Here is a 27,999-nt window from a genome sequence, read left to right as displayed (position 1 = left end):
GCCTGTTTGTTTTTTCTTGGTCGAAGGTATTTTGTATTACTAGCAGATAGCTTGAAAAAAGATTTGGAAGCTTCATAAGACGTAAGTGGACCAGGAAATATCAAGAGCATCATTTTCTATTTTGAAAAAAATATCACAAGCTTAAATAGTCGACAAAAAAAAAGGAATTCTAAAGGCATAAGTATGAGAAATAAAACGATGCAAAAAACAACAGTCTTCTGAAACCGAGGAAAAAACAGTTTAAGCGGCTTGTTGAGCAGAAAGCCTCTTCCTAGCTTCCTCAATGATGGTAAGCTTAATACCTTTTCCCTTTGGAAGAGACACCCATGGCTTTGTCCCTTTCCCAATAGTGAACACATTCCCTAACCTCGTGGCGAATTCATGTCCCGTCGAGTCCTGAATATGAATGGTCTCAAAGCTTCCCTTGTGTTTCTCACGGTTCTTGATCACACCAACACGCCCTCTGTTTCTTCCTCCAGTCACCATCACAACATTTCCCACATCAAACTTGATGAACTCCACGATCTTGTTCTCCTCCAGGTCGAGCTTGATGGTGTCGTTAGGCTTGATAAGCGGGTCGGGGTAACGGATGGTGCGACCATCGTAGGTGTTCAGGTATGGAATGCCCTTTTGACCAAACTGGATAGATCTCACTTTGCACAGTTTGAACTGCACACAGCAAACAAGAAAACTTGTTGGATAACATACAAATTTAACACTAAACTGTAATCATCAAGTAATTGGCAAAATAAGGGATTTCAAGAGATCCAAACCTTTGCTTCCTCATCCCTGATAGAATGGAGACGGAAACGTCCCTTGGTGTCATACAGAAGACGGAAGTTTTCGTTTGTTTTCGGGATAGACACAACATCTGTAAAAGAATAATAAATGCTTAGGATTGCCTCGTAAGTCACTGATCATACAATCACACACAAACAAAAGGGCATGAAAATCAGGTATGAGCTAACGCCTGACTCACCCATGAAACCAGCAGGGTATGTCTTGTCAGTCCTGACTTTCCCATCAACTTGAATATGCCTCTGCATCAAGATCGAAATCACCTCACGGTAAGTGAGAGCATACTTCAAGCTATTACGGATGATTAGCACTAGGGTAAGGCACTCCCTCGACTTGTGTGGTCCAGAAGATGGCTTGGGGGCCTGCACAGAGAGAGAGAGAGAGAGAGTTATAAGTGTAGAGAAACACATAACGAGTTAAAAAAAAGGTAACAAGATTCAAGAAAGCGACTTACAAAGGCACCACCAAGTTTGTCGAGCATCCAATGCTTAGGGGCATTAAGCCTCTTCAGATGCTTCTTCAATCCCCTTGCCTGCAGAAAAAAATGATTGTTATAAAAAGTTAAACTACGTTCCTAAACACAGTGTCAACACAAGACGATTTGTATAGAACAGAGAATAACATCGATACATTACACAAGCTAAATCATTTTGAAAGCTGATTCTAAATTAACTTAGGAACACTAAAAGTGCTGCCAAAACCCAAATCAGAAAATCTCAAGAGAAAGACTGTACGTAGAAAAAAACACATGCCAATTGTTTCACAAGGATGAAGTAACACTGAATTCGAGTTCAATAGGTAAAAACTACAACATTGGTGATCACTAAGCATAGCTCAACAAGTAAAACAGTCTCCTGATTTCGGTAATGGCGATTTTTAATCGACTCATAAAATCACAGTTTCCAGTAAGATACATTTTAAGAAAACAGAAAGCCACATTGGCTACGCTATAGCACGAATCATAGATTGAGAGACAAATTATCCAAAGCAACAGCTTGCGAATACGAGACTAAAGAGAGAGGGAAGAAGATGACAAACCATGTTTGCAGGCGAATCTCCGAATGCGTTCTGATTTCTCCGACGGCTGAAGCAGCCGTTCTTTCTCCACTCACCTTCTTCTTATCTACGATTATGCTGAGCCCTAATTTTTTTAAATGCCCAAAACGAAATTGGGCCGAGAAATAAACTTGTTAATTTGCGGGAAATAAACCGGGTCCGGCTACCGGGTTCAATCTTCACTCTTCGGAGTTAAATTAAAACGGTAACATTAACATTTTACCTACAACATGTTGGTACGCCTAAAACTACAACATTTTTGCTGTTTTATTTATGTTATGATTTTCCTTGTATAGCATAGTTTTAGCTTTTGAAAACTCTCCCGTTTCTTGGTTTTCCCAGTAGAGGAAAAATGATGAATAAGAAACGTTCCTTTCTTCTGTTCTTTTTCTCTCTTACTCTTGATTTCATTTCTTCATCACTCTCACTTTCTTGTTTCACACTTGAAAACCTTAGATGTCTAGGATTGTTGAAGGTAGTGTGTCTCCAGACAATAACTCGATCTTTTTGTATCTGGGTTATGCAATTTTTAGTGTAGGATTAGCCGATGAGGTTTAGGTGTAGGTTTACTTACTTGTTCAATTTTTCGTTGCTTCAGAAATCAACCTAGGTGGAAAATTGTTTTGGATGGGGAATATGATGATGATGACGATGATAACGCATCTACTGATGCTATTATTCAGTCGGATTCAGAAAGCTCTGGTAACGAGCATCAACTAGTAAATTTAGTTCGTATTTTGAGGGAATATTTCGAATTTAGACATGGGAAAAAAGACGAGGAGTATGCTATCTATTTTGAAGAATTTCAGTGGAATGTGTCATTGGCGGATACGCCTTGTAAACATGTGTTTCACTTTTCCACTATCTTAGGCAATTGCGTGCTAATACATGTCTCACATGTAGAAGTATTATAGGTTAGTAGTAGTGTGGTACAAGTAATTAAGATTATGTAATTTCCAATATTTTATAAATAAAAGTAAATTTTCTTTAACCGTCATTGTTTACACATACATTTTTCTATTGTGTTCCTTTTTCTTGATATGCAAGTTTTAAGCCTATAATTTAGCCTAAAAACTTGTTTTGATGGTATTTAAGAAAATTGGTCATATATATTTACTATTATTTTCCATAAAAATTAGAATATAAATTAAAACATGAAAATATTTATAATTATTTTTATAGATTTTGCTCATTTTTTCATATGTTATACTTATTTTTATTATTCTTGGTCAAAATCATACCTGGTAATGAATTTGATCCAAAAGAATGCCATGAATCAGTAATCTGCAATTCAAACCATTACCAGGTATGATTTTTACCCATTGTAATACCATGTCTCTCAATCGGTATGGTTGCTTAAAGATCCATGTATGTTTTTGTTTCTCAAAAAAAAAATATTTGATAAATATAAATTAAAAATCTTAAAAATTTCACAAAACTTAATTACCAACCCATAACATTCTACATAATGTTGGTCCCCATATTAATAATTGATTTTGTTATGTTTAATGTATCTTTTAGCTAAGTAAAGACGTGATTTAGTTCCTATTTTGAGGGAACTAGTAAATTTAGTTCCTATTTTGAGGAAATATTTTGAATTTAGACATGGGGAAGAGGATAAGGAATATGCTATCTGTTTTGAAGAGGATGAGGAATGTGCCATTGGCGGATACGCTTTGTAAGCATGTGTTTCACTTTTCAACTATCTTAGACAGTGACGTGCTAATACATGTCCCATGTGTAGAAGTATTTTAAGTTAGTAGTAGTTGAGAAATATTGTGTAAATAACCTCCCAAATTCCAAAATAATTGAGAAACCTTAAATACATCTTTACAATAGAATAAAAACGTAGAATAAGAAGAAAATAATAATAAAAAGCATAACATATGAAAAATATGAGCAAAATCTAACAAAAATAAGTATAATTTATTTCTCATTCAAACTTCATTAGGTGGTGTTTGAAGATATAAATACCAATGGATAAATACTTTATTCTTAAGATGGAAATTATTTAGTCAAATTTTATTTCTTTTATAAATTTGATATAGTTTTTTTCGATACAATATATAAAGTCATCAACCATCAATCATCAAATATCACAATTTCCACATACCAGGTCTTCTGATACCAAATACATTACAGGAAAAAATTGATTCAGATAAAATATTTGATAGAAAAATATATATGAAACAAATTATCAAATTTTTCTTAAACGAACAGTATCAATTTTAAAACAAAGAAATGGAATCGAGAGGGTTTACGTTTGTCGTGACACATTTGATTATGCCAGCCAACATATAAATCTTTCTATCTTCTTTTTCGCATTATTTTATTGAAATATCTTTACCGTCCTGTATATTATAGCACAAAAAGATTTCATTGTGTACTATAGCCACGTTGTTGACTTATTACTAATGTTATGATTATTATACATGCAAGATTTATTAAACGAGTCCATATTTATTTATGTGATATCCAGTTTGCAACAATTGAAAATTTTGAAACCGTTTTAGATGGGACTATCGAGGAGCAGGAGCTGATATAACTCATGCAAAATTTATTAAACGAGTCGATTTTTATGAACGGTACTTCGCAACACAAAATCAGCAACATTTGAATTGGGCCTAAAATAGTACCAAGAAAGGCTCCTTTATCTAAATTGATTTTTAGTAATGGGTGTGAAATTAGTTAAATAATTTAATGACCGATAGTTCAACAATATACACATCTGGTCTACTGGTTTCTGAGTTCGGTTAAATTGTTGAGGTTCAGGGTTCGATTCCTTAATTCGCTTACCCAACAAAACAGTGATTACGTATCTTTATGGTTAACCAACGGTTTTGATATGGTTACGATTGATTACCGGTTTTAACAATAATTTTTACGGTTCACAATTACGGTTTTATACACGGTTACAATTTGGTTATGGTCCAAAATCATGCCTATCGCCACACACTTCACGAAACCTTTGTTCGTCTTTCATCCCAAGTCAACCAGATCGCAAAATGAGCCCGTCAGAGAAATCTAAATACTGCATGGTTCCACTTGCGACTGTCTGTTTCTGACTACGAAACTTCTGATTCGTTTCAGGACCACGTCAGGGGTTTGAACCGTAGTTGACTGGTTCAATCATCGAAACGTCATCATTCTATAAGCTGCTTCCATTTCCAGGTGACTTCTCAACCTTTACTTTTAAAATTGGTTTCAAAAATGTAAATTAGTTTTTTTTTTTTTTGACAATTCAATGCATTAATTTTAATTTTTAAATGAAACAAGTGCTCAAACATAGTTATAATAAGCTTACTACACATATCAAAACATAAAAAGCCCAATTTAACCAAGAAGTAAAATGTTGTTGTAAGTAACCCAAGGAAATAAGCCCAGTATTTGATAATTTGCCCAATTTGTTGCATATTGACCTAGCCCAAGAAGGAGTGATGACAAGCCCACGCGATTAGCCCAAAAAGATGATAATAACAAGAAACCCTCTAATAAGAACTCAGAAGTAGTCTTCTTCACATTGCCATCAAAAATCGGCTGCCACTCACGGTGTACTCTCAATCGGTAGGTATGATTCTCAATTGTGTACTCTCAATCGGTGTAAGATCTAAAAGATCCAGGTATTTTTTTTTTGGTTTATTACTTGATAAATATTAATAAAATCACAAATTATTTAATGACCTACTCATTACATTCTAACTAATGTTATCCGCGTATTGATAATTTGGTTTTTTCTTTTTTATGTTTCTTGTACCTAAGTTAGAAGTTGTTTCAGAAATACAAACTAGCCCGTTTCTTGAAATTTTCTCCAACGGGAAATGTCTATATCCTTCTCTTTCTTCTCTTTCTTCTGTTACTTCTTCTTCTTCTTCGAAATCTTCTTCTTCTTCGAAATCTTCTTCTTCTTCGAATCTTCTTCTTCGAATCTTCTTCTTCGTCTTATTCTTCTTCTTCTTCTTCGTCTTCTTCTTCTTCGTCTTCTTCTTCTACTTCTTTTTCTTCTTAGTCTCATAATAATGTCTAGGTATGGTAATGATACTTCACACGGAAACGAGACGTTACTGGTTGTAGGATATGTGTTTCTTATTGTAGCTCTAGGCTTAGGTATAGCTGTCGTTTGTTTTTACCTATTTAGAATATTAAGACGTTCCTTAAGTAATCAAACTAGAGAAGAGGTTGGGCTTGAATTAGGCGGGAATCCAATTCCGGATAATGAGTCTGTTGAATTAGGCGGGAATCCAACTGCGGATAATGAGTCTGATGATGATAACGCATCTACAGATGTCGTTTTGAACTCAGATTCTGAGAATTCTGAAAACGAGAATCAACAAGTACAGTTAGCTCATGTACTTTTAGAGCATTAATATCGCAGAGACCAATATGGGTCTCTTTAGCCATTTAAAATTATTTTTTTGTGTTTGGAGAAACTCTAAAGAAATTGTATGTTTTACGTTGAATATTGGTGGAAACATGACTGAGTTTCTTTTTAAAAAAAAATTAAAATAATTTATTTTATAAACATAATTATTTCATTTAAACATATTTAATATAATGCATTAATACAAATAAAACATATAACAATACATTAATACAAATAAAACATAAAATTTTCTTTAAATGCTTAGTTGTTAACATAAAAATGTCCAAATCTTTACCATAGATGTTCGACCAAATCTGATTTCAATTGCATATGGGTTTTGTTATCACGAACTCTTTGCCGAGCATTCAGCGTATCAACAATATTTGAAGCCATGGTTGTGGAATACGAGAGATCCACAGTTGAACTTCCGGTTCCTTCTCCTGGTTGAAATTCCGCAATAGTATCAATTAGATTGTATCCATTTCTTTCGTCTTGTACAATCATATTGTGGAGGATGACACACGCTCTCATTATCTTTCCTATTTTCTCTTTATCCCCAAAAAGTGTCGGATTTTTGATAATGGCAAAGCGAGATTGCAAGACTCCAAACGCTCGCTCTACATCTTTTCGGGCACCTTCTTGACGCTCCGCAAATAAACGTGCCTTTGGCCCTTGTGGAAGTTTGATTGATTGAATGAAAGCTGCCCATTTTGGGTAAATACCATCTGTCAAATAGTATGCCAAATTATAGTGTCTTCCATTGACATTATAGTTCACAGCTGGTGCTTTACCTTGAATAATGTCATCAAAAACCGGGGAACGATCTAGGACATTGATATCGTTTAGGGTACCTGGAGCTCCAAAAAACGCGTGCCATATCCAGAGATTGTACGAAGCTACCGCCTCTAAAACAATAGTTGGTTTTCCAGAACCACGTGAAAATTGTCCTCTCCAAGCGGTAGGACAATTCTTCCACTCCCAATGCATACAGTCGATGCTTCCTATCATTCCGGGAAATCCGCGTTGCTCTCCATAATAAAGTAAGCGTTCCAAGTCTTCCGGTGTTGGTCTTCGCAAGTACTCCTCACCAAACAAATTAATTATGGCTTCAACGAAATGTTCCAAACATTTACGAGATGTGGTTTCACCAAGTCGAAGGTATTCGTCAACCGTATCCGCTGCAGTGCCATAAGCCAAGAGACGAATGGCTGCTGTACATTTTTGAAGGGCAGAGAGACCAAGCCTTCCGAGAGCATCTTTCTTTTGTCTAAAATATGGAGCTTCATTGGAAAGTCTTTCTACAATATGCAAGAACAAATACTTGTTCATCCTAAAACGTCGTCGGAATACATTACCAGGATAAGTGGGAGCTTCACTGAAATAATCGTTCCATAAACGATTGTGACCATCTTCGCGATCTCTTTCGATGTAAGCTCGTTTCTTTCTTGATTTTGTGGCCTCTTGCATATCTCCAGCATCATTGAAAAAATTTTGAAAAGTTTGATTGAAAGCATTATTAAAATGTTGTTGAAAAGATTCATTGAATGATCCATCCACCGGATTGTTAGATGAAGAAGCCATGAGAAGGAGAAGGGGAGATTATGATAATGGTGTTTGTGAAGAGAAAAAACGATAAGGAAATAGGGATAATGATTATGTTGTTTGTGAGGAGAAAAAACTGAGAAGGAGATAGGGATTATATAGCTGAAGAAGCACAACCCGTGACATATATAATTGAAAACACAAATATACAAAACAATTACATACCCGTGACATGTAAAGTTGTAAACATACAATTCTAAACAGAAACATACAAAACAAGTACATACCCGTGACATGTAAAGTTGTAAACATACAATTCTAAACACAAACATACAAGACCAGTCCATATCCGTGACATGTAAAGTTGTAAACACAAACACAACTGGCCAGATACATACATTGTCTCCTTGTGCCGACGTGAATATAGTTCGAATCCTGCAAAAGAAAAACACCCGCAGACATGTCAAATTACAAGACAAAGAAGCTGATCATTAGCAAAACAAATAACCATTAATGATGAACAATGGCTAGAAAAACAAGCGAGTAAAGAAGATAACATTAGTAGCCGATCATTAGAAAAACAACTTACATAGCACATGTTCTATAACAAAAGAGTGCTTAAAGTAGTCATAGCCGAAACTGACAGAAAACATAAAACATTACTTAAGAGCTTCTTCAAACATAAAACATTACACTTAAGACACTAAAACAACTAAGTAGATAAGATATCTGTTATCAGCTTCTGCTTGAGAGCTGCTTCAACCTCAGTTAAGGTATCTCCTTTTGCAATGAGATTCTCTAGAAGCCGATGCATTGATAGTCTCTCTTGCACTGCATTGTCCTCTTTCTTGATTGTCCACATGCTTTGAAACTGGGACAGGCCTAACTCCTTTTCCTTATTTTTTTTGTCGTTGGCTTTTGCAGCCTTCACACCACCTGGTCGGCTGGTTGTCTGACCACCCTCGCCATTGTTGACTTCCTCTGGTCTTGCACTTGGTTTAGGTAATCCCTCCTCAGCCCTTCTCTTTTTAATGGTTTCATCGGCTTTTGATGAGGTAAGCTCAGACCATTTTTGGTCATTCCGCAACTCCTTCCAAGCATGCTCTAGAGTGAATTTTTTCTTATGATCACTGAAAAAAATTTGGTGAGCCATCTTTAGGACGTCGTTTTCATTTATCCCACTAGCTTTCTCTCTTGATGCTGCCTCATAAGCTCCACAAAATTTGCTTACGAGGTCATTTATCTTATGCCAACGCTGCTTACACTGCCCTGCTTCGCGTGCTTCACTTCCAGCCGTATGCAGGTTTTCTGCATAGTACAACGAGACTCTCTGCCAAAAAGCTCCTAACCTTTGCTCGTTGCCAACCACAGAGTCCTTGCTTGTGTTTAGCCAAGCCGAAATGAGCAAGATGTCCTCTGCTGGGCTCCATTGTTTTCTTTCACGTCGCTCTGTAGGCATTTCGTTGAGGTTAGAAGGCTGTGAGCCCTGAGTACTGAAAAGAGGGACTTGGTCGAGGTATGGAAAGGGTTCGGCGAGTGATGGTTCTTGTTGACTGTTCAATAAGTCAACAAAATTGGTGGGGTGAGAGGACTGATATGGCGAAGACATATCAAAGGATGAGGAGATTGAATAAAGAGTGAAAAAACAAGGAGAGGAAAGAGAGGAATGAATGAACTTCGAAAAACAGAGAAGAATGAATGGAAGAAGCTACATCTGCTTTTATTTCTTTCAGTCATCGACTTTTATTACTTCATCAAAGCAGGAGATACTAGAGATTAATGAGTTAACAACTACCTAACCACCAAGAATTTTAATACAATAACAAAGGAAGACATGACCGTAAGGAGAACTGCATTGATCACCTATCTAACCATGACAAGACCTTAACCTAACAAAGCATTCATACTCTAGTTACTTGATGAAACTTGGCAATTATTTCGGCTGCACAAGAGAAAACTGAGTTAGCTCAACAAAAAGACAAGACAACTAAAACAAATCAAAGACAATTCAGTTGGCTTTAAGTTGACAAGACCTTAACCTAACAAAGCATTCATACCTATCTAACTATCCAATTTATCACCATTATCTATACAGTAATACACATTTATTACGTAGTGATACCTATACTTTAAACTTCAAGGACACTTTCAACTTACCTCATCATGACTCTCGCTTTGATGCATTTATACAAGTCTCGCTTGTAACTTGTAAACCCCAAAAAACCTGCATACAACGACATTAAGACTTAGAGGATGCCAAAAATTAAACCTGTATAACTTAAGGAAGAGAATGAACTGAAGAAACTTATCTAGTCTTGTGAAGCAATCATCTCCATTTGTCTCTAATTGTTTCCTTCATGATGTAAACAGCAAACGAGAGTCAACTTAAAGCCACTATAACCTTATGAAGTTTGAAAGTGATCAAGAAACTCTAGTTACTTGATGAAACTTGGCAATTATTCGGCTGCACAAGAGAAAACTGAGTTAGCTCAACAAAAAGACAAGACAACTAAAACAAATCAAAGACAATTCAGTTGGTGGCACTTACATGATGTGAAAGATCAGCATCCATAGCGTGAAAACGAAAACCAGAAGACATGATCTTAACGTTTGACTTAATTCTCTCTGCTTCTTTAGCTCTCGATCACATTCGTCGCCGGCTAAACTCAACACCAGACCAAAGTATCTCGCAAACAAAAACAGACCAGGTTCGATTAGAAAACAATGGAACAAAGTAACTCGCAAAAATTGTTTCATACCCTGAACCCCATATTTTTCGAAACCTATAATCACTTTCAATCGATTTACAAATCAAAACCACCGGAGATCGAGGGTATAGTTTGGGATTAGGTTAACACCGATTACCTGGATAGATCGTCGGTGAGATGCCAGAAACCGCCGGAGATACAGCTGCTGTCGGAGAGAACCCGCCGGAGGAATTGAAACGTCGATATCGCCCAAATCGCCTTTCCACGGAGAGAAAACCGTGTTTTCAGAAAAAATAGTCGACGGAAAAACAATTAGGGCAGAGCAAAAAAAAATTTCTCCCCAATTTTTCACAACCAGTCACAATCGCCCACGTGTACAAGAGAAACGTCTTCTATTTGTCCCCAAAATAGAAACGTCTCTCCAACTTTTGGCCCAACTTTACTTATTTTATTAATTTTTTTGGGCTAAGAGACGTGGCCCGTCTTAGCGATATTAATGGTCTTAGAAAACTTTGTTTTTATACATGGGGCAAGGGAGGATGGGTGTCCAATATGCTTTGGTCAATTCGAGTGGAATGTTCCGTTGGCAAATACGCCATGTGGACATGCATTTCACTCGCATTGTCTTAGTCAATGGCGTCATAATTCTTGTCCAATTTGTAGAAGAATTTTAGTTTAGTTTAAGTGTTTACAGACTAAATGGTTCTATGTGATTTTAAATAAACGGATTCATTTGAACCGTCCAGTTCTGTTTTTTTGCGTCAAAGGGCTTCTTCATGAGTTGGTTTGTTGCTCTACAAGACTATCTTACTGTCAATTTATTTTGTACGTAAATTCCAATTCATCAAATGGATCTATACCATGAAAGTGTTGTAAAAGCGGTGTTTTATTTATTTATTTCTCATATACTAGGTTTATAACAGAAAAATTATAATGATTTTATTTCTTCGCGTTTTGACCCAAATAAAATATATCAACCTATTTTCTTCAAATTAACCCCAAACTGAAATCCCTTAATCTGTAAATCATGAGTTGCAGTCAGCTTCATAAGGAGGACGAGGACCATGAATATGAGGATTGGATTCTCGTGAATCACTCTCTCTTTGATTATCATGAATGACTCCCTTTGATTACTCTCACTTACTATACTGTATCTTAGTTTCCTTACTCATGTAATCAATACCGTGTCTTAATACCGTATCTCAATAAATCATCAATTTCACCACGAATTAATACCGTGCTCTGGGTTCGAATCAGTGATATGTTATGCTCCTTCACACGTTTTCTTTATCAATTCAGATTGTATTCTCGATTCAATTTTTCAAATCAAGTGATTCAGAGGATTTACAGTTCGTTTTAATTTCTCTCAAACGATCAAATTCTAGTGAATCAACTTAAGTTTTTGCGTACGCTAAAGAATGGGAACGCGAACAAATGACATTAATTTTTTTACAGAAAATCTCCATATGAACAATTATACAGAGTGAGAGCGTAAGAGATAGATAAACGAGATGAGAGAGAGAATAAGTTAACGATGATTTGAATAAATTCAATCTGTATCGCCAATTTCAATCCTAGGTATTGCAACTTTTTTGACAAACAACCCCATTTGCATAACTATATTCCATAGAAGATGACTGCAGCCCAGACCAGGTCTACAAGGTGTATTCGGCACTAGATAAAAGAATCGATTGGAAATTAAGAGATTTTAATTTGGGAAAAACATGGAAAAAATGAGAAAAGAAGATGATATATATTTTTGGGGGTCAAAATTGAGGGAAAAAAAGTGATGAAAGGATTTTGATAAACTAAATTTAACGATTGGCGTTTAGTGTGCAACGTTGACATTTTAGATCCTTATTTTGCAAAGTCAGTTCCCACAATTGATGGTTTTTATTTGTGCAGAGATCTTCTGGCTTTGAGAAAAAATTCGGATCTGAATATCCAAACCAAACCGAAAGAGAGATGATGAATCCGAACCAAAATCTATAAAAAATACGGATGAGTTCTAAACTAGATATAAAAACTGAAATCAAACTAGAATCAAACCGAAAACCGATCAGATACCTGAATTATCCAAAGAATAATTATATATCTTTAAATATTAATTTTTTTTTTTGATATATAGGATATTTTGTGTATATTTTGGTTTTATGGATATTTTTTATTACTTTTTTGGGATTTTCAGATATATTTGGGCTTTGAGATATATTTTTTAGGTATTTATCGGTTCTCATAATTAAGAAATTTAAAAATTAAAACTTACGTGATGACTAGGCTTGGATAAAAAATTCAGATCTGAATATCCGAACTGGAACCAAACAGAAATAAAAATACCGAATCTAAAAAAATACTTGATGGATTTTAACCTTCTTTATCTGAAATATCCGGAACTGATTGGTTTTGAAATGAAATTAAATCGAGTATTCGAATGTCTAGGTCTAGTGCATATGATAGTTGAGGAATAAATCAACTCATCTCAAATATTTGAAGAATTAAATGAGCATTTTCTCAAAAGAAGATAGTATTTTTTTTTTTTTTGTTAAAGGGTCATATTGATATTTCTGGATTTCGAGTTTTACAATTTACAAAAACAGAAGAAATAAAAGATAAAAGCCCACAAATAATAAATAGCCCAACTAAAAACTCTACAAGGGCTCGGTAAGAATAAATCAACCCTTAACAAAGAACCCAGCCGAAACCCAAAAAGATAGTATATTACAATGTTCAAAAAATCGCTAGGCGGTGGCTAGGCGGGTGATAAGAAACTAGCGCCTAAGCGGATTAGTCGGAGACTAGGCAGAACCTAGGCGTTAGAAAATTTTTTGTTAATTTTTATAAATTTTCTATCTATATATCATATTTTTAAAAAAGCTTTAATTATTTTCTTAAAAAATATTTTATCAAAATTTATGTTTGAATAAAAAAATAAGAAAATTTAATAAATAAAATTATAGAATAAAATTCAACAAAGAAATCAAACTAAAAATCATCAAATTCTTCAAACTAAAATAAGTTTTAATCTAAAAACTTTAAAAATATAAAACAAAGAGAAATATATCTAACTTATTATTCAAATAGCTATATCATTTTCATCGTCGGAATCAATATCTCCTCTAGGCTCATCGTTAAAATTGAAAGTTGAAACTTAAAACAGAGCACAAACAAAGTAAACAAAGATGAAAAGACAAATTAAAAGAATACAAGATAGTTATATAATATGTACAGATAGATAAAGAGAAGATTAAACAAACTTGTAGAGTTCAGCAATAGAGAATAATGATCGCCTTTTGTAGTTTATGAAAGTGAAGTAGCTGGGAGGAACGAGGATGATTATATTAAGTTATTAACCCTAATCCACGTTTCAAATCTTGTTTTTTTCTCTCTTTTCTGTAAACCGATATTGGTTTACTATCCAAAACCGTAAAATTTGACTGAAAAAATGATAAAAATAATTAGTATGATTTGGCTGATTTTACCGATTTGGTCTGATTTTTCCGATTTTCTCCGACTTGGTCCGATTTTTTACTAAACCGGATTTGCTTCATTGATTTTGTAAAAATCGGGTCGGCTAACCCCGACTAGCCGCCTAGGCGGCCGCCTAGTCGCCGACTAGGCCGATTTTTTGAACACTGGTATATTATAGTAACTAATATAATTGCAATTAATTTAATTGTTATGTTTTGGTCTATGCTATGTTCTTAGTCGACTAAATTAATAATCTCGAGTTTCTTTAAAGATATAGTAATTTATAGTAACTTATATAATTGAATTTGAATTTTCTTTTTTTTTGGCAATCTGAATTTTATTTGTCATGTTTTAGTCAACCTTTATAAAAGTTATATGTTATGTTCTTAGTCAACACAGTTAAAATTTTGTAATTGATACTTTAGGTAAATTCATAAGAGGTGAAGTAATATGACTAAGAATAAATTGATTAGTTGTTGACTCTAATTAGTTATATATGACGATCGATATCAATGGAGAAATATAACTAAAATTTAATAATGGTTTTACATCTAGTGCTCTTTCTATCTTTTTATCTGCTATTCGCACAAGTGATCTATGGAAACATTGATGTGATATTCTATAACTTCTATTTGTTTTTCCTTAAGATTTGATATTTTCAATTTTTAAGTAGAATTCATTTTATTATCAAATTTACAGGATTTTGATTGTGTTGATATATACAAACAACCAGCTTTCCAACATCCGTTGTTGAAACATCACAAGATTCAGGTATGGTGGTGACCTTGATTCAATCAAATATATATATATATATATATATATATATATATAAGAAACTTTAGTTGAGCATAATTTGGTCAAAATAATTCTTAATTTTTTTATTTATGTGTTTTGTTACAGGAAACCTTTGATTCAGATGAAAATATTGATAAAAAAAATTTTTATGGAACAAATTATCAAATTTGTCCAAAAAGAACAGTGCCAATTTTAAGACAAAGAAATGGAACTGAAAGTGTTCATCTTGATTCAGTCGATTATCCAGGCCAACATGTAAATCTTTTCTTTTTTTTACTTTTTTTTATTGAAATATCTAGATCATCTTATATAAAAAAATTTAAAAAAATTGTAGTATTAAAAAAATATTATACTACAGTCATGTAGTTGCCTTATACTAATGTTGTGATTATAACTCATGCAATGTATTAGTTAATTTATTAAACAAGTCGATTTTTATATTCATGCGATGTACAGTTTGCAACAATCGAAACTGTTTTAGATGGGAACATCTATCGAGGAGCAGAAGCTTTGATAAGTCTTCATAACGTAACAGTACGAGATAACCAGTACAGTAAAAGTCAAATTTGGTTAGAAAATGGACCTCGTAATCAACTCAATAGCATCCAAGTTGGTTGGGCTGTAAGTTATCACCAAACTTATAAAACAAATTTTGCATAAACAAATTTTGCATACATATAGATAAAGATAAAAATTATATTTACAGATATATATTTAATGAAAATTTCATTTGAAACTGTAGAATAAATACGAGAGTTTCATACTTTTTTTTGGTTGAACAAAGAATATTAGTAACTCATGTTTTCAAATCTACTCATGTTTCATCATGTATTTTATAATTTTATATGTAGGTACATCCAAGATTGTATGGTGACACTTTCACGCGGTTTACAATATATTGGACCGTGAGTAATAAATTATTTTCTTAATTATAATTCTTAAATATTAATTATTTTTTTAATTATATTTCTTCATACATGGCAAACCAATAAACAAATCGTGATTATTATAAAAATAAAGCTGAACCATTGGTTTGTTGTCTTTACTCCTTTTATCACTGCATAATATTTTGCCTTCTATGTCTTATTAAATTATCAGGCAGATGGCTACAAAAATACGGGTTGCTATAATATCAAATGTTCTGGCTTTGTCATTGTATCTCGAATTCCTTGGATTGGAATAGCGTTTCCTAGAACCTCCGTTTATGGTGATAAAAAATCAATTTCTTTCACACCACAAGTTTTTCAGGTAATTTTTGTTATCTTCTTTATGATAAATCATATTTATTTTTTAGATCTACGATAAATAGTTTATTTGATAAGAATGTTAAAATTTTTGTTTTGTGTGTTTTTTTTTGCTTCCGAAACACTCGAATCCTGCTTTTTATATTTATTTGGTTGTTGTAATTTCAATTAGGTTTTCTTATTAAAATCACATATATGATTATAATTTTAGATATTTTTCTAAATGATTTCTTTTTGTGTTTTAATATTTATTAGGATGGTTTCAGTGGAAATTGGGCATTAAAAATATTTAATGAAGTAATTGGTTATTGGCCCAAAGAATTATTCACACATTTAAACAAAGGAGCCTCTCTGATACGTTTTGGAGGAAACACATTTGCATCTCCGGATGGAATCAGCCCTCCAATGGGAAATGAGCGTTTTCCAGTTCTGGACTATCAAAAAAGTTCATATTATCTGTATGTTAAAGTGAAGAATTCGAACTATCAATTAGTTGATATTGAAGATAGGAGAATAAGACGTTATGCAGATTCGTACCAGTGTTATAGATTATCATATTGGGGTTACCAAAAGTCGAATGGTGTATCATTCTCCTTTGGAGGACCAGGTGGAAACTGTGGTGTTTGATGATTGATGACTTTATCTATGTACTATAATATATCAAATTTGCAAAAGAAATAAAAGTTGACTAAACTATATATCTTCATCTTATGAATAAAATATTTAAGGTCTTCAAAACACCACCTAATGAAATTTGAATGAGAGTAATTTAAAAACAAAATGAGAAAAACCACTTTACATAATCTATTGCTCTTACTAGTCGAGAAATCAATTAACAAAGCTCAAATTTCTAATTTACCAAAATTTTGAATTCTAGTTTCAATTTTCAAAACACAAAAAGAAAAAATTACCGTAAATATTCGATAAATTAATAATCACTATAAATTAATAAATTATACTGGTTCCAAGTCGGACTATTGTAAAAATTCATCAAATTCGATAAGATAATAATTTTTTTTGAAATCCATATGTAAATATATGATCCCAACAAAAACATAAATTAATAATTATATACATTTATACAAATATATGTAAATATAGTATTCTAAAATATGACTAATGTGTTTGCAGGTTGAAATCTCATTGGATCTTATTTATTTAATTATTATATCTGTAGTTTTTATTGATGTTTTACGATATACATTCAAAATTTATGATAATTTTTAATGTGATAATTGATTTTCTTATTTGTAAATGTTTTTAAATATATTTTAGTGTTATCTTCAATTTTATCATGAATAATACGGATAATAGTCATAGTCTTTTTTATAAATTTTAAACTTATGAACATGTATATTTTCACATGGATAATCCAATATGGTATTAAAAACTATTTTATTGCGATAGTTATGATTGTTAAACATAATTTACGTTACGAAATTAGTTAAAATTTTAAAATATAACATTATTCTAAAGAAATTTTTTAGAAAATTATAAATATTAAACAAATTTTCTCTATAAATTAATATCACAATAAATTAATAAAATATCATGGTCCCGACATTATTAATTTATAGAGATTGTACTGTACTTACAGTGTTTCAGTGTTTCTATGGCTAATTTTAGTTTTTAATTTTATTTGATTTTTGGTAAAATAGTTTAGTGTTTAATTTGTGTGCTCAATTTGAAAGGTTTTTATATGGATGTTTCTGTATGACGATCTTTCTATAGTGATGATCAATTACATCTGCAAACATAAAGTTTGATCAACTCACTTTTATGGTTCCTGTTTTGAAAGGGTGGAAAAAATTTCAGGTGTCTGAGAATCAATACAACAAACATGAGAAAAACAAAAATTACACAAAATAAATAAAGAGAGAAGAAAAGAAGAAACACAAAGTGAAACATCTGAAAAAACAGGACAGAACAAGAAGTCCAGTTTTACCAGAGGTAATCTTTCTCCGTGTTCCTTTTGTGTCCAGAAAACACTCTGCTCTACTTACATATTACCCTCATCAAACCAGAATAGATCACATAAAACCCAAAACCCCGATGTATAAAATTTATATTTACATTCTATGTTGCAGCTCCTTTGGTTTGTCCCCAGTTCCTTCTATCAAAACTTCTTGATCACAAAGGAACCAAGCTTAGTTTTCCACTGAAATGTTCCAGAAAGGATGAGAAACGGCATAGAAGCATACCAGTATCTGTGGTTTCAGAGGAAAGATGCTCTCGCCGAAGTGTAAGAAGGAAGAAAAGATTGCAAATGGATCTGCCTATGATTGTGGTTCACTTGCTTTGCGATAGAGGTCGATGGTATCTGTGTGGTTTGGATCAAGACTCAGTGCTGCTTCACAGTCTCTGATAGCGTCTGCAGGTTCTCGCATTGAATCGAAGAATGCTGCTCGTAGATGTAACAGTTGGAGGTCAGGTTTAAAGGCTATGGCTTTTGATAGCTCTTCAATGGCTTCGGTTTCTTTATGGTCATCCATAAGAACTGTAAACACGATTTCAAGAAGATAAAAAAGTCATTAGAAAGTTCCATAATATTAGCTCTATTGTGCTTGGCATTCAGTTTTAAAGAAAACAGGGATAAGAAAACTGTGAAGCTTAGCGCACCTGCGGCTCTGTATCGGTATGGGTAAGTTCTCAGAGGATCTAACTGTGTCGCCATGCTTAGGTCGCTCTGCGCCATCTCTCGGTCACAATATTCTGAGCGCTTCTCAAAGGCCGATGCATTGTTCTGAGCTTTCTCTATCAACTTTGTCATCTCATCATACGCAGCTTTCCTTTGGTTTTTCAGATGGTATACACGAGCTAGACCTTGGTGAGCTCGTGTGTGCTTGATGTTTAGCGCGTTCGTGTAACAATCTGCTGCAAGATCCAGCTTATCACAGTCAACATATACACTTCCAAGGTTGTTTAAAGCCTGCAAATAAAGCAAACTATCCATGATATTGCACCGAGGATGATGAAAAATAGAATTTTGATGTAATGGAAAAAGTGTTTCTCCACTTACTTGTCCCTTACGAAGACCATCTGATGGACACCGAAGTGCTTCTTCAAGGAGCTGGATCACATACTTTGATGACTCAGGGTCGAGCGTCGAGTCTGCAAGAGCATAAGCTTTGAGGAAATATGCTTCAAAAGATCTTTGTATGGATATGGATTCCTCGGCCTTGGCCAGGGCTTCCTCACGGTGTCCTGTGTCATACAATATCCATCCTTCATACACGAGTCTCTCATGCTCCGACTTTGAATGGTTTCGAGCCAGCCTAAGGCTACGCATCGCAGCCTTTTGACAATTTAGCCTGAAAAATATCAAACAATCAGATAAAAACAACACAACATCAATACTCTGATTAGAGAATGGTAACAACATACGCAATATTTCAGAGAAGCTTCGAACCTATGGTAATACCTTAGGAGAAGAAGAGACTGTCTGAAACGCAAAAGGCTCTTCCCTGGATCATTTGCCAACATATGATGAACAACAGCCAAAGATCCGATATCATCAACAGAAGACCAACGATCATAAAGCTGCATCCAACAATCAGCCTGGTTCCATTGCTGGACTAGCGGACGAAGGAGTTCCACCATATGATCGCCATGGATCTTCCTGTTAAACATCAAGAAATTTGGCTCCAATGTCAAAAGCGCTCGAATATCTTTCAAAGCACCTTCATAGTCCTCCATAACTATAGAGATCCACGCACGCATCTCTAAGCAGTCAGGAGAGACCTTAAACCCCATAATCTTGTTCAGTTCCGCGACCGCAGCCCCAAACTGATTCTCCTCGACCAATGACACTGCCCTGAATTTGTAAGGGAAAGTCAAAGTTGGGTCCAAATCGGTGGCAATGTCCATATCGAGCAGCTTCTCTTTACCGCTGCAATACAGGGACCTCTCCTGGTGCATCCAACCAGTAGCTGAGGATTCCGAAATCAACGAGTTCATGATTTTATAAGCCGAGTATCGGTGGCCACGCTTAAACTTAGACCTGGCTACACCAACAAGGGAGTAAATATGACCTGCCTCGACCGCTGAGTCAAACCATCTCTGAGCATCTTTATATTCTTTCCTCTCAAGCATCACAACTCCTAATTGGTGACAGGCGAGCTGTTTCTGCCAAGTCTCAACCGCACATTCAACCAAACATTCTAACACCATTACAGTTGTGTTTGATTTCATATCATCTTCCATAGCAATCTGGCTTAAGAAGAGGTACAATGTGAAAGAAGCATGCCCAACCAAGGCCAGTCTTTCCCTTCCCTCAACGCTGCAGAAAATCTTCACCACGTTCGGATTATGCATAGAGCTCGGCAATTCTCTAAGAACAACCTGAAGACAAGCAGCCACAAGAAGGTATGCAGACTCTTCCAATCCATACTCGATCAATAACACTGCATCATCAAGATTACTAACAAGACGAGCCAAATGCGAATCGCAAGCTGATTTCAATTCGTCGCAGCAGAACCGATTCGCCAACGTGAGTAGCTCCAAGACGACATTAGGAGGAAACATCTCGACCCTTTGAATCCTACTAAAAATCTCTGCAGCTCTCATCCCTTCCACGGAGATTCCGTTCTGCGTAAAGTTGATCGTGCTCCGTTTCATCTCTCTGAAACCGCCGTATAACATTGCCTTGAAGGGTCTAGACAAAGACGCGATCTTGTACCTCACGCAACGAACTTCATCATCGCCGATACAGAAGGACATGTCGTAATCTTCCTCCGACGTCGAACACTCTGGTACATCATCATCACCATACTTGATTTCTGATCTCGCGGCGGCTCCGGAACAGACGCAGGAATCGTAAACGGATTCCGGGTCGTACCCGGAAACTAGAGTCGCTTTTGGGCATTCAAGATTTCTCCCGCAGCAATCCATGGAGCTAGTCCCAATCAGCTCATCTTCTCTCCTCTCATATCGGAGCCAAGAGGCTAAGACGACTTTCGTGTGAACGTCGACGGCGTGTTGCCTAGCTGATCGGAGACTACGCCGGAAAAGTTTCGGATCGGATAAGCCTCGGAATATTGCGCATTGTTCTAAATAAGCCTCAGATTTCTCGAATTGCGGGCAATTCTCGATCCGACGGTAGACTTCGGCGAGCTTGTCGATCAAATCGACGAACTTTAGGGAAGAATCAATCTGCGGTTCGAGCAAATCCGTGACGGGGAGTCCGTAAGGGAGGAGAGAGTCCGGCAAAACGACGGCGTTTGTTTGATTCGGCGGTGGATATGTCCGGCTTGATTTGGATCGGATCGAGTTAACTCGAAGATGATCCTGGAGATGCTGTAGTAACTTTTCTCCGACTCCTCCACCGCCGCCGCCGCCGCCGCCGCCGCCGCTACCCGGAGGAGGTAGTGGCGGAGGAGGAGCCGATGGGTTGAGAGCGTACACCTGCGTGCCTTTACATCCTTCGATTAGCTTCAAACTTCGCATTGTGGTGAACAGATTATGCTGCATCTCTTCAATCAATCCAAAAACCCAAAATCCGAAAACTTTTTACAGAAAGTTTCCAAATTTCAAAAAAAAAAAGTTATGAAATCGGGAATAGTTGGAGGATGATCTTCGGAATTGGGTCTCCGGCTAATACAATCTAACAAGATGAACAATTTCGTTGTCACCTTGTAACAATCTGAGATTTTGATTCAATTAGAGATGACACCAAAATCCACAGGACCTCTTAACCGGAAACCACCGAGAAAATATCTCTCTTCTTCTTCTTCTAGCTTCCCTCTCAGATCGCTGAATTCTGATACTTATTATCGGGAAACGTGTTTTTTGCAGTGTAACTTTCATCAATTCCAATCCATCTCTCGTTGATTCCCACTAATTTATGAATTCTCCCCGTAAAAGTAGAGAGAGGTAATTGGAGGAATGATCTTCCTCCTCTCTCTCTCGCGCTTTCTCTCTCTTTTAGCTTTTGGTTTATTTGTTTTTCTCTTTCTGTTTTCAATTTTTCATATTCATGGTTCTCTAATAATGCAAATGTTATTGTGTGTGTTATGTCATTTTTGGTTTGTTCTATTTCCTTATCTTTGTATTTATTTATTTGGGGTCTGTCTTTTATTTCCTTTTCCTTTTGCGTGATACTGATTGGTTTATAGCTGGAAATAAAACCAGGGTGCAGTGCAGAATGTCGATATCGAAATGAATAATAGAGAATCAACAAAGCTTTTAAGAAAGAAAAAAATGGATTGGGCCTCAATAAACCCAACGAAGCAGATGTTGTTTATATAGCAAGTAGCAACTCTACAAAAGCTTAACAAGATTATGATATTTTTAGAAACAAAAAGACAAACCATTTCTAAAAGAGAAAAAACCAAAATCTAAAGAGAACCAACAAAACAAAACAAAATCATTTTCATCTACTTAATCACAACTTGACCATATGCAATGATAGAACTCATGAGACATAAACTAGACTATTCATGACGTCTTTAGGGAAATTATTCACAAGACTAACTAAAGTTTGTCTAGTTTCATAGAAGAAAATAGAAGAGGCTAGAGAGACTAACCTTTACATCTATCTTGTCTAATGGACTACAAGAAGAGAAACAAAGATGTACAAGTACACAAAATACTCATTGTTGTTGAGTCAACAACGATCTTCCATTGTTTTTGGTTTTCGAGTAACTAAAGGTTTCAATGATTTCTTGAGCCTAACCAATCCTTCATTGCCATTTACACCTTGAACAAACAAGGCACACTTTGTTCTTCCACCTACTGTCATGATCTCAGCTCTCACCGCCTTTGCTTTTGCTGCTTTCATTGACTCTGCAACCTCCGACATTAGCCCTTCTCTATCGCTACAGCTAAACACGACTCTCGCCACGTCTTTGTTGTTACAGTGATGACTCAATCTCAAGTTGTCTTCTAAAGCTGGTGTGGTTGGTATGTCCTTAACCACCTTTTTCAATTCATTGAAATACTTAACAATCTCTTCCAACACGTATGCTTTATTCTGCTGTTTGGTTTCATTAAAACTTAAAAAGTGTAAATTATCTTGCTAAACATCTTATATGCGTTAATGTAATCAAATGAGAGAAGAACAAAACTTACTTTGACCAAGTTTGGAAGAACTGTGCGAAGAGTTGCAAATTGGCAGTTAATTCGAAGCCGTCTTCTTCTCTCTGCGTCGCTATGTTTCTTTGCAGCTACTTCCTTAGATCCGATTTTCGATTTTGGCTTTGCGGCTGAAAAACCACTGGAGAATAGCTTGCTGCTTGTGGTTGCACCTGTGAAGAAATTTCTTCCCATTGTTGTTGTATACGTTGTTGGATTGTAACACAGCGAAATTGGACGTCCCCATTGCTCTAACTGCGTTAAAACACAACACATGTGAAAAAAAGTTGTTTTGATTGATTAGAGAGGAAGAAACAAAGAGACTTACATGCTGAAGTAAAACCATGGCGATACAGAGAGAAGGAGACATAAAACAATGGAGGGAATGTTGATTGTTCTTTGTAAATATAAAGAAATAAACATGTAATAAGTAGAAAGATATGGAAAAGATCCCAAAGGTGATAATAAATCGGTGTGATTAATGAGAAAAAAGCACGAGAATATACTGTAATGATTAACTTATTTAATTAAAACCAAGGGGAGATAATAATAATTATAAAGATTAAAATTTCAAACATGAAAATCTGAAAACTAAAAGAAAAACAAAGATGGAATACACACGACCTCAAGAAAGATGAAAAAGAAGATGCATATATATAATACAAAGCCAAACTATTCAAACATTTTGGTACCAAGTTTAATAACCTACGTAAATTCTCAACAAATTTCTGACGTACATAATCTAATACAAACTACTGAAGTTCAACGAATGTGAAAATTGAAATCCAAATGGTATTGTAGCTTACGCTCATCCTCTCCATTTGGTGATTTCAGATCCTTGGGTTAATTTGGTCTTGATAGGAAAGCCATGGACAATGTCCAAATTGTTCATGAGCTAATTAGTTCTCTAAGACATATGCCGTTTTTATAAGGTTGGCATAACAATTAAGTCAAATATGAGTATATCATACGACACAAATGAGTAGGGTTTCAAAAAAAAAAAAAAAAATCATGGCAACTATGGGTTTTAACAGTTAGTAGACTAACTGGATATGTGTTCAACCGGTAACGAATCCAAATCGTAAACAGAAGCCTTATGGTAAAATTACTCCTTTCCAAGGATTTAGACAATGGATCCAGCATCTCTTTCTATTTTTGTAGTCTGCACTGGCAATTTATAAAGTCTAGTTTCTGATTTGGGTCACACCATATCGTACACTTTGGGCTAAAGGCTTCAATATATAGATCATACACACAAAAAAATATTTTCTGCCCATGTGATGGTACACAATACATAGCTTGGCAATAAATATTGTTAATTTTTTCGCAAAACATAATAAGTGGAAGGATTATAAGAATACAACTATATTTAGTAGACGTAATTAGACCGGTGAGATGTAAACATCATAAACGTATGTGATAAGAATTATAATAAAAGAACATACTCAGAAGAGAATATAGACTTGAAAATTTCATCAAATCCGTCAGATAAACATGTATTTTTTTGTCTACATCATCGATTTCGGTTTGATAAGGACTGAGATAGCTATCAGAATAATTTTTCAGATACCCAATAGATACATTCTTTAATAAATTTAACATTCGATACACTTTGATTAACTTTGAAAAATCTTCGATTTTTTTTATTCCTTTTTGTGTGGCTACTGGCTAGCTATGTTATTATATATAGTCGCGGCCAACTTATAAACCTATAATATAATAATCATATTCAAAACATAGTAATCCGATTATATATGTATGTAAAGAAGATCTGTCCGAAACTCATTATTTTTACCTTTTTAAATTCAGATTCCGCAAACTCACATGTTTTGTATAAAACTTTCTAATCAACTTGTAGTAAGTATAGTTATACGCAAATATGATAAAGAATCTGCAAGTGAGATTTGAAGTATACTGGGATGCGTGTATAATTTGATCGGGTTATGTAATTTTATTTGATTAGGGGTTTGAAAATGTGCAAGGAGACAGACATACTTCACAGTTGGATCCGTATTTGTAGGGATAAAAGTTAACTGTTAGAGGTTGACTTCACAGTTCACAGGTCGTGTGTATAAGAATCTTGTCAGCGCACTACAGTATATCTTATGATCTTCTCTTAGACGATTAAAATTAAAACATTAAAAATATAACAAAATGTGAATTAGAAAAACAGTCATTAAGTTCAAATTTATGACGACAAAATTTAAAAAATTTAATTCTATGTAATTAAAAATAGAAAAAAAAATTACATTGAAACAGACAAAAAATTGATAAGTTAATATGATAATCTATTAGTGATTTCGTAAGATCGTCCAAAACCGCATGAAACTATAAAACTGTCCATGATCGTTTAATAACAAAAGTACATGTTCCAACACTTGCATGGTGATCGCCACAATATATATAATTCTGTCTACGCAGTCATCTATATTGCTCTTTAGAACACTATATATAACAAAAAGTACTTAGTTTTACTAGTACTAAAAAGAAACAGCTTCTTCATCGACATCTTACCCAGACAATTTCTTTCATTAGTTTTTTTTCAGTCTATATACATCTATAAGTAACTCGTTTAATATATAAAGTATTATAGTCTTAAGATTAATATTCTATTAATTATGTTCTTTTAATAGCATAAGTGTAAGTAGGTTACTAATTAAATGTTAGTAGCAAGAGTATGACTTTTCAAACCAAAAATTCTGAGATCGCTGTGATATATCAGCCGAGTTTTTTTTTCGTATTTTTTTTTTTTATAAATGAAATTTCCTTAACTTTGACGTTTACATAAACCAATCCTGCCACAAATTTGGTTCTACCAAACCCAATCGATTCAGTTGTAAATGAATATAACATGGAATCGATTCAGCTATAAATGAATATATTGCTGAACCGAATTTTTCAGTTATATTTCCAACACTACATTTTGTAAAAGGTTTTGACGCCGATGCATTGTAGCTCTAGATTTCTCATAAATGCAATCTAGATGTGCCTGTAAATAGCAAATATATAAGGATATATATCTACACTTATACGTAGACGTACGTGTAGAAGCAGAGGGAAGATGGAGACGTATGAAATTAAATGTAGAGAAGAAAGGGAGTGGCGACAAGAAGCTTGTGAAGGATCGATCGTTGGGAAGCCTATCTACACGTGGGGAGAATGACAAAGTTCTTCTTTTCTTTTCAATTTCATCAAAGCTTACATGCAGTTTCCTCCATTCTTTCCTTCCCTCTCCTCAACAACTTTTTCTCGCTTGCAAAAATCACATATACACATTAGAATATTGAGTAACTTTTTCGATTCTTTTTTACTAATCGGAAGCTCAGACTAATCTCATGAATCTTTTACTAATGGTTACATTCCGCGAGAAGTTTTTTTCTAACGTACAAGTACAACATATACTCATTTGGAAACCTAAGATATGTTTTAGGATGCACCAAAAGTGTTCTGATTGAAATTTATTATAGAAACAATATACAATATTCATCGATATAGTTACCACCTTTTTATAAAAAAGAAGACGGCATCTATCGATGAATATTGTATATTGTTTCTATAATAATTGCAATCTTCAGCATGTTCTTTTGTAATTGCAATCGGACTTCCGATAAATAAGTTAATTTTATAACAGATTTTTAGAAGAATGATGTAATAAAACGGCTCAACTAACAACGCTATTCATCGCTTCACGGGGTCGGATACTCGGATGTGTATCTCAAACCAAGCAAGGACCACTAATTAGTTTTCTTCCTTTAAACATAAAATTAACTCTCTGATACGAAGCCCTACACAATACATATGAGAGATGTATAATATTTTGTAAGAGAGGAGCAATGCCCCGTGATTCCCGTTACAGGAAAAATAAAAGGAAAAAGAAATGTTTGTGTGATGGGGTCTACATCAGAGACAGCTGAGCAGTCACACGCCTTGTAATCGTAATTTATTCGTCTATCTACCACTCTCCCTCTTCCATTTTTTATTTATTTTGCCTTTTGCATTAAATTCCATGCAAAACCCTAAATCCCATCATCTTATTCTTATCAAACCCCCTTTTTGTGAAATGTGTAACTACATGAAGTCATTAACCCATACTATCATAATATATTACTTTCTAATTTCTGAAAAGTATACCAATTTTTCAAAGATAATTATTGATTTATTTACATAGCATCTTGATATAAGCTTGCAAGAGAGTTTATCTTTGATGATTGCGATGTTTATACATATTGTTCCAAATTAACTCATGTTTTTTGGATAGAAAAATTAACTCATATTGGAACATAAAATCTACGGAATGCCAGTTGATCGTTATATTACTTCAACTCAATAAAAACTAAAACGTTTTCAAAATACATTTCTTGTATATACTTTTTTGGGTTAAAGTACATTTCTTGTAATGTTTTAAAAGGTACATGTCTGTATATACAGTAATATTTTTATATAAAATTTATTGATGTCACGTACTGAATCTTCCAAAACGTTGAGGATCGAACATAAAGTTGCAAAGTCAAATAAAAGAAAAAAAAACAGAGAAAGAAATAAAATTAAGTAAAAAAAAATCAAATCGAAGATCTTAAGAAAAAGACAATAATCTCGATCATCAATGAGCTTGGATATTAATTGACAAAAGTCTTCATTCAAGTTTTTGAAAGTTCAAATCCTAATTCCGACAAAACTACTCTAAGGGATATTATATCTGTGTGAATTCGATTTAGTATTAAAGTATTTTTTCTGGAAGTATTAAATTTTGAAATTCTTGATGTTTTGTTTGCTTCTAAACTCAAAATAAAATCTTGATCATACTAATGCCATTCATAGAGTGTTAGTCCCGATATATGAATTTTATTTATATATATATAATATATCTATCATTGCAATCGAAAAGGTTAGTTTGATTCGAATCAAACGCAAATTAAGACTGCCCAATAATTAACAAAAGAGTCCAATTTCTATCACA

The 27,999-nt window shown here is 34.4% G+C and overlaps 5 protein-coding genes and 1 pseudogene across 5 annotated transcripts; 1 reads left to right on the top strand and 5 right to left on the bottom strand.

Annotated features, from left to right (window-relative positions):
• Positions 1 to 86: 86 nt before the first annotated feature.
• Positions 87 to 1,933, bottom strand: LOC18027210 (40S ribosomal protein S4-1). The gene is made up of 5 exons (XM_024148445.1): positions 1,837 to 1,933; positions 1,253 to 1,330; positions 980 to 1,160; positions 774 to 871; positions 87 to 669 (listed from the first exon to the last, which is right to left on the bottom strand). The coding sequence occupies exons 1-5, from the start codon at positions 1,837 to 1,839 to the stop codon at positions 241 to 243; spliced, it is 789 nt and encodes a 262-aa protein (XP_024004213.1). The 5' UTR covers positions 1,840 to 1,933; the 3' UTR covers positions 87 to 240.
• Positions 1,934 to 6,505: 4,572 nt separating this feature from the next.
• On the bottom strand, positions 6,506 to 7,681 carry LOC112081606. The gene has a single exon (XM_024148389.1). It carries the CDS (start codon positions 7,679 to 7,681, stop codon positions 6,506 to 6,508), a length of 1,176 nt encoding a protein of 391 aa, XP_024004157.1.
• Positions 7,682 to 8,468: 787 nt separating this feature from the next.
• LOC112081605 (glutathione S-transferase T3-like) lies at positions 8,469 to 10,328 on the bottom strand. Its single transcript, XM_024148388.1, has 4 exons — positions 10,305 to 10,328; positions 10,196 to 10,220; positions 9,914 to 9,980; positions 8,469 to 9,309 (listed from the first exon to the last, which is right to left on the bottom strand). The coding sequence occupies exons 1-4, from the start codon at positions 10,326 to 10,328 to the stop codon at positions 8,469 to 8,471; spliced, it is 957 nt and encodes a 318-aa protein (XP_024004156.1).
• A 4,136-nt stretch (positions 10,329 to 14,464) lies between these two features.
• Positions 14,465 to 16,652, top strand: LOC18027209. The gene is made up of 7 exons (XM_006410970.2): positions 14,465 to 14,543; positions 14,632 to 14,703; positions 14,833 to 14,982; positions 15,184 to 15,348; positions 15,579 to 15,632; positions 15,826 to 15,975; positions 16,227 to 16,652. The coding sequence occupies exons 1-7, from the start codon at positions 14,472 to 14,474 to the stop codon at positions 16,596 to 16,598; spliced, it is 1,035 nt and encodes a 344-aa protein (XP_006411033.2). The 5' UTR covers positions 14,465 to 14,471; the 3' UTR covers positions 16,599 to 16,652.
• Positions 16,653 to 17,731: 1,079 nt separating this feature from the next.
• On the bottom strand, positions 17,732 to 21,912 carry LOC18027208 (ethylene-overproduction protein 1). The gene is made up of 4 exons (XM_006410969.2): positions 19,393 to 21,912; positions 18,991 to 19,282; positions 18,591 to 18,900; positions 17,732 to 18,468 (listed from the first exon to the last, which is right to left on the bottom strand). The coding sequence occupies exons 1-4, from the start codon at positions 21,438 to 21,440 to the stop codon at positions 18,248 to 18,250; spliced, it is 2,871 nt and encodes a 956-aa protein (XP_006411032.1). The 5' UTR covers positions 21,441 to 21,912; the 3' UTR covers positions 17,732 to 18,247.
• A 663-nt stretch (positions 21,913 to 22,575) lies between these two features.
• LOC18027207 lies at positions 22,576 to 23,388 on the bottom strand (annotated as a pseudogene).
• Between the last annotated feature and the right edge of the window lie 4,611 nt (positions 23,389 to 27,999).

The sequence above is a fragment of the Eutrema salsugineum genome, unplaced genomic scaffold (genome assembly GCF_000478725.1).
Source record: "Eutrema salsugineum unplaced genomic scaffold, Eutsalg1_0 scaffold_10, whole genome shotgun sequence".
Classification (NCBI taxonomy): domain Eukaryota; kingdom Viridiplantae; phylum Streptophyta; class Magnoliopsida; order Brassicales; family Brassicaceae; genus Eutrema; species Eutrema salsugineum.
This window is presented reverse-complemented; position numbering and strand designations above follow the sequence as displayed.

Excerpts from the sequence above, each read along its gene's own strand:
- LOC18027210 (XM_024148445.1), bottom strand. Across the intron at positions 1,161-1,252 it reads ACAAACTTGGTGGTGCCTTT|GCCCCCAAGCCATCTTCTGG; the intron begins GTAAGTCGCTTT and ends CTCTCTGTGCAG. Across the intron at positions 872-979 it reads ATACCCTGCTGGTTTCATGG|ATGTTGTGTCTATCCCGAAA; the intron begins GTGAGTCAGGCG and ends ATTCTTTTACAG.
- LOC112081606 (XM_024148389.1), bottom strand. The coding sequence starts at position 7,681 with ATGCAAGAGGCCACAAAATCAAGAAAGAAACGAGCTTACATCGAAAGA.
- LOC112081605 (XM_024148388.1), bottom strand. The coding sequence starts at position 10,328 with ATGGATGCTGATCTTTCACATCAT. Across the intron at positions 10,221-10,304 it reads ATGCTGATCTTTCACATCAT|CCGAATAATTGCCAAGTTTC; the intron begins GTAAGTGCCACC and ends TCTCTTGTGCAG. Across the intron at positions 9,310-9,913 it reads AAAGCGAGAGTCATGATGAG|TCAACAAGAACCATCACTCG; the intron begins GTAAGTTGAAAG and ends CTTATTGAACAG.
- LOC18027209 (XM_006410970.2), top strand. The coding sequence starts at position 14,472 with ATGGTTTTACATCTAGTGCTCTTTCTATCTTTTTATCTGCTATTCGCA. Across the intron at positions 15,349-15,578 it reads GCATCCAAGTTGGTTGGGCT|GTACATCCAAGATTGTATGG; the intron begins GTAAGTTATCAC and ends TTTTATATGTAG. Across the intron at positions 15,976-16,226 it reads TCACACCACAAGTTTTTCAG|GATGGTTTCAGTGGAAATTG; the intron begins GTAATTTTTGTT and ends AATATTTATTAG.
- LOC18027208 (XM_006410969.2), bottom strand. The coding sequence starts at position 21,440 with ATGCAGCATAATCTGTTCACCACAATGCGAAGTTTGAAGCTAATCGAA. Across the intron at positions 18,901-18,990 it reads ATGGTCTTCGTAAGGGACAA|GCTTTAAACAACCTTGGAAG; the intron begins GTAAGTGGAGAA and ends CTTTATTTGCAG. Across the intron at positions 18,469-18,590 it reads ATACCGATACAGAGCCGCAG|TTCTTATGGATGACCATAAA; the intron begins GTGCGCTAAGCT and ends TCGTGTTTACAG.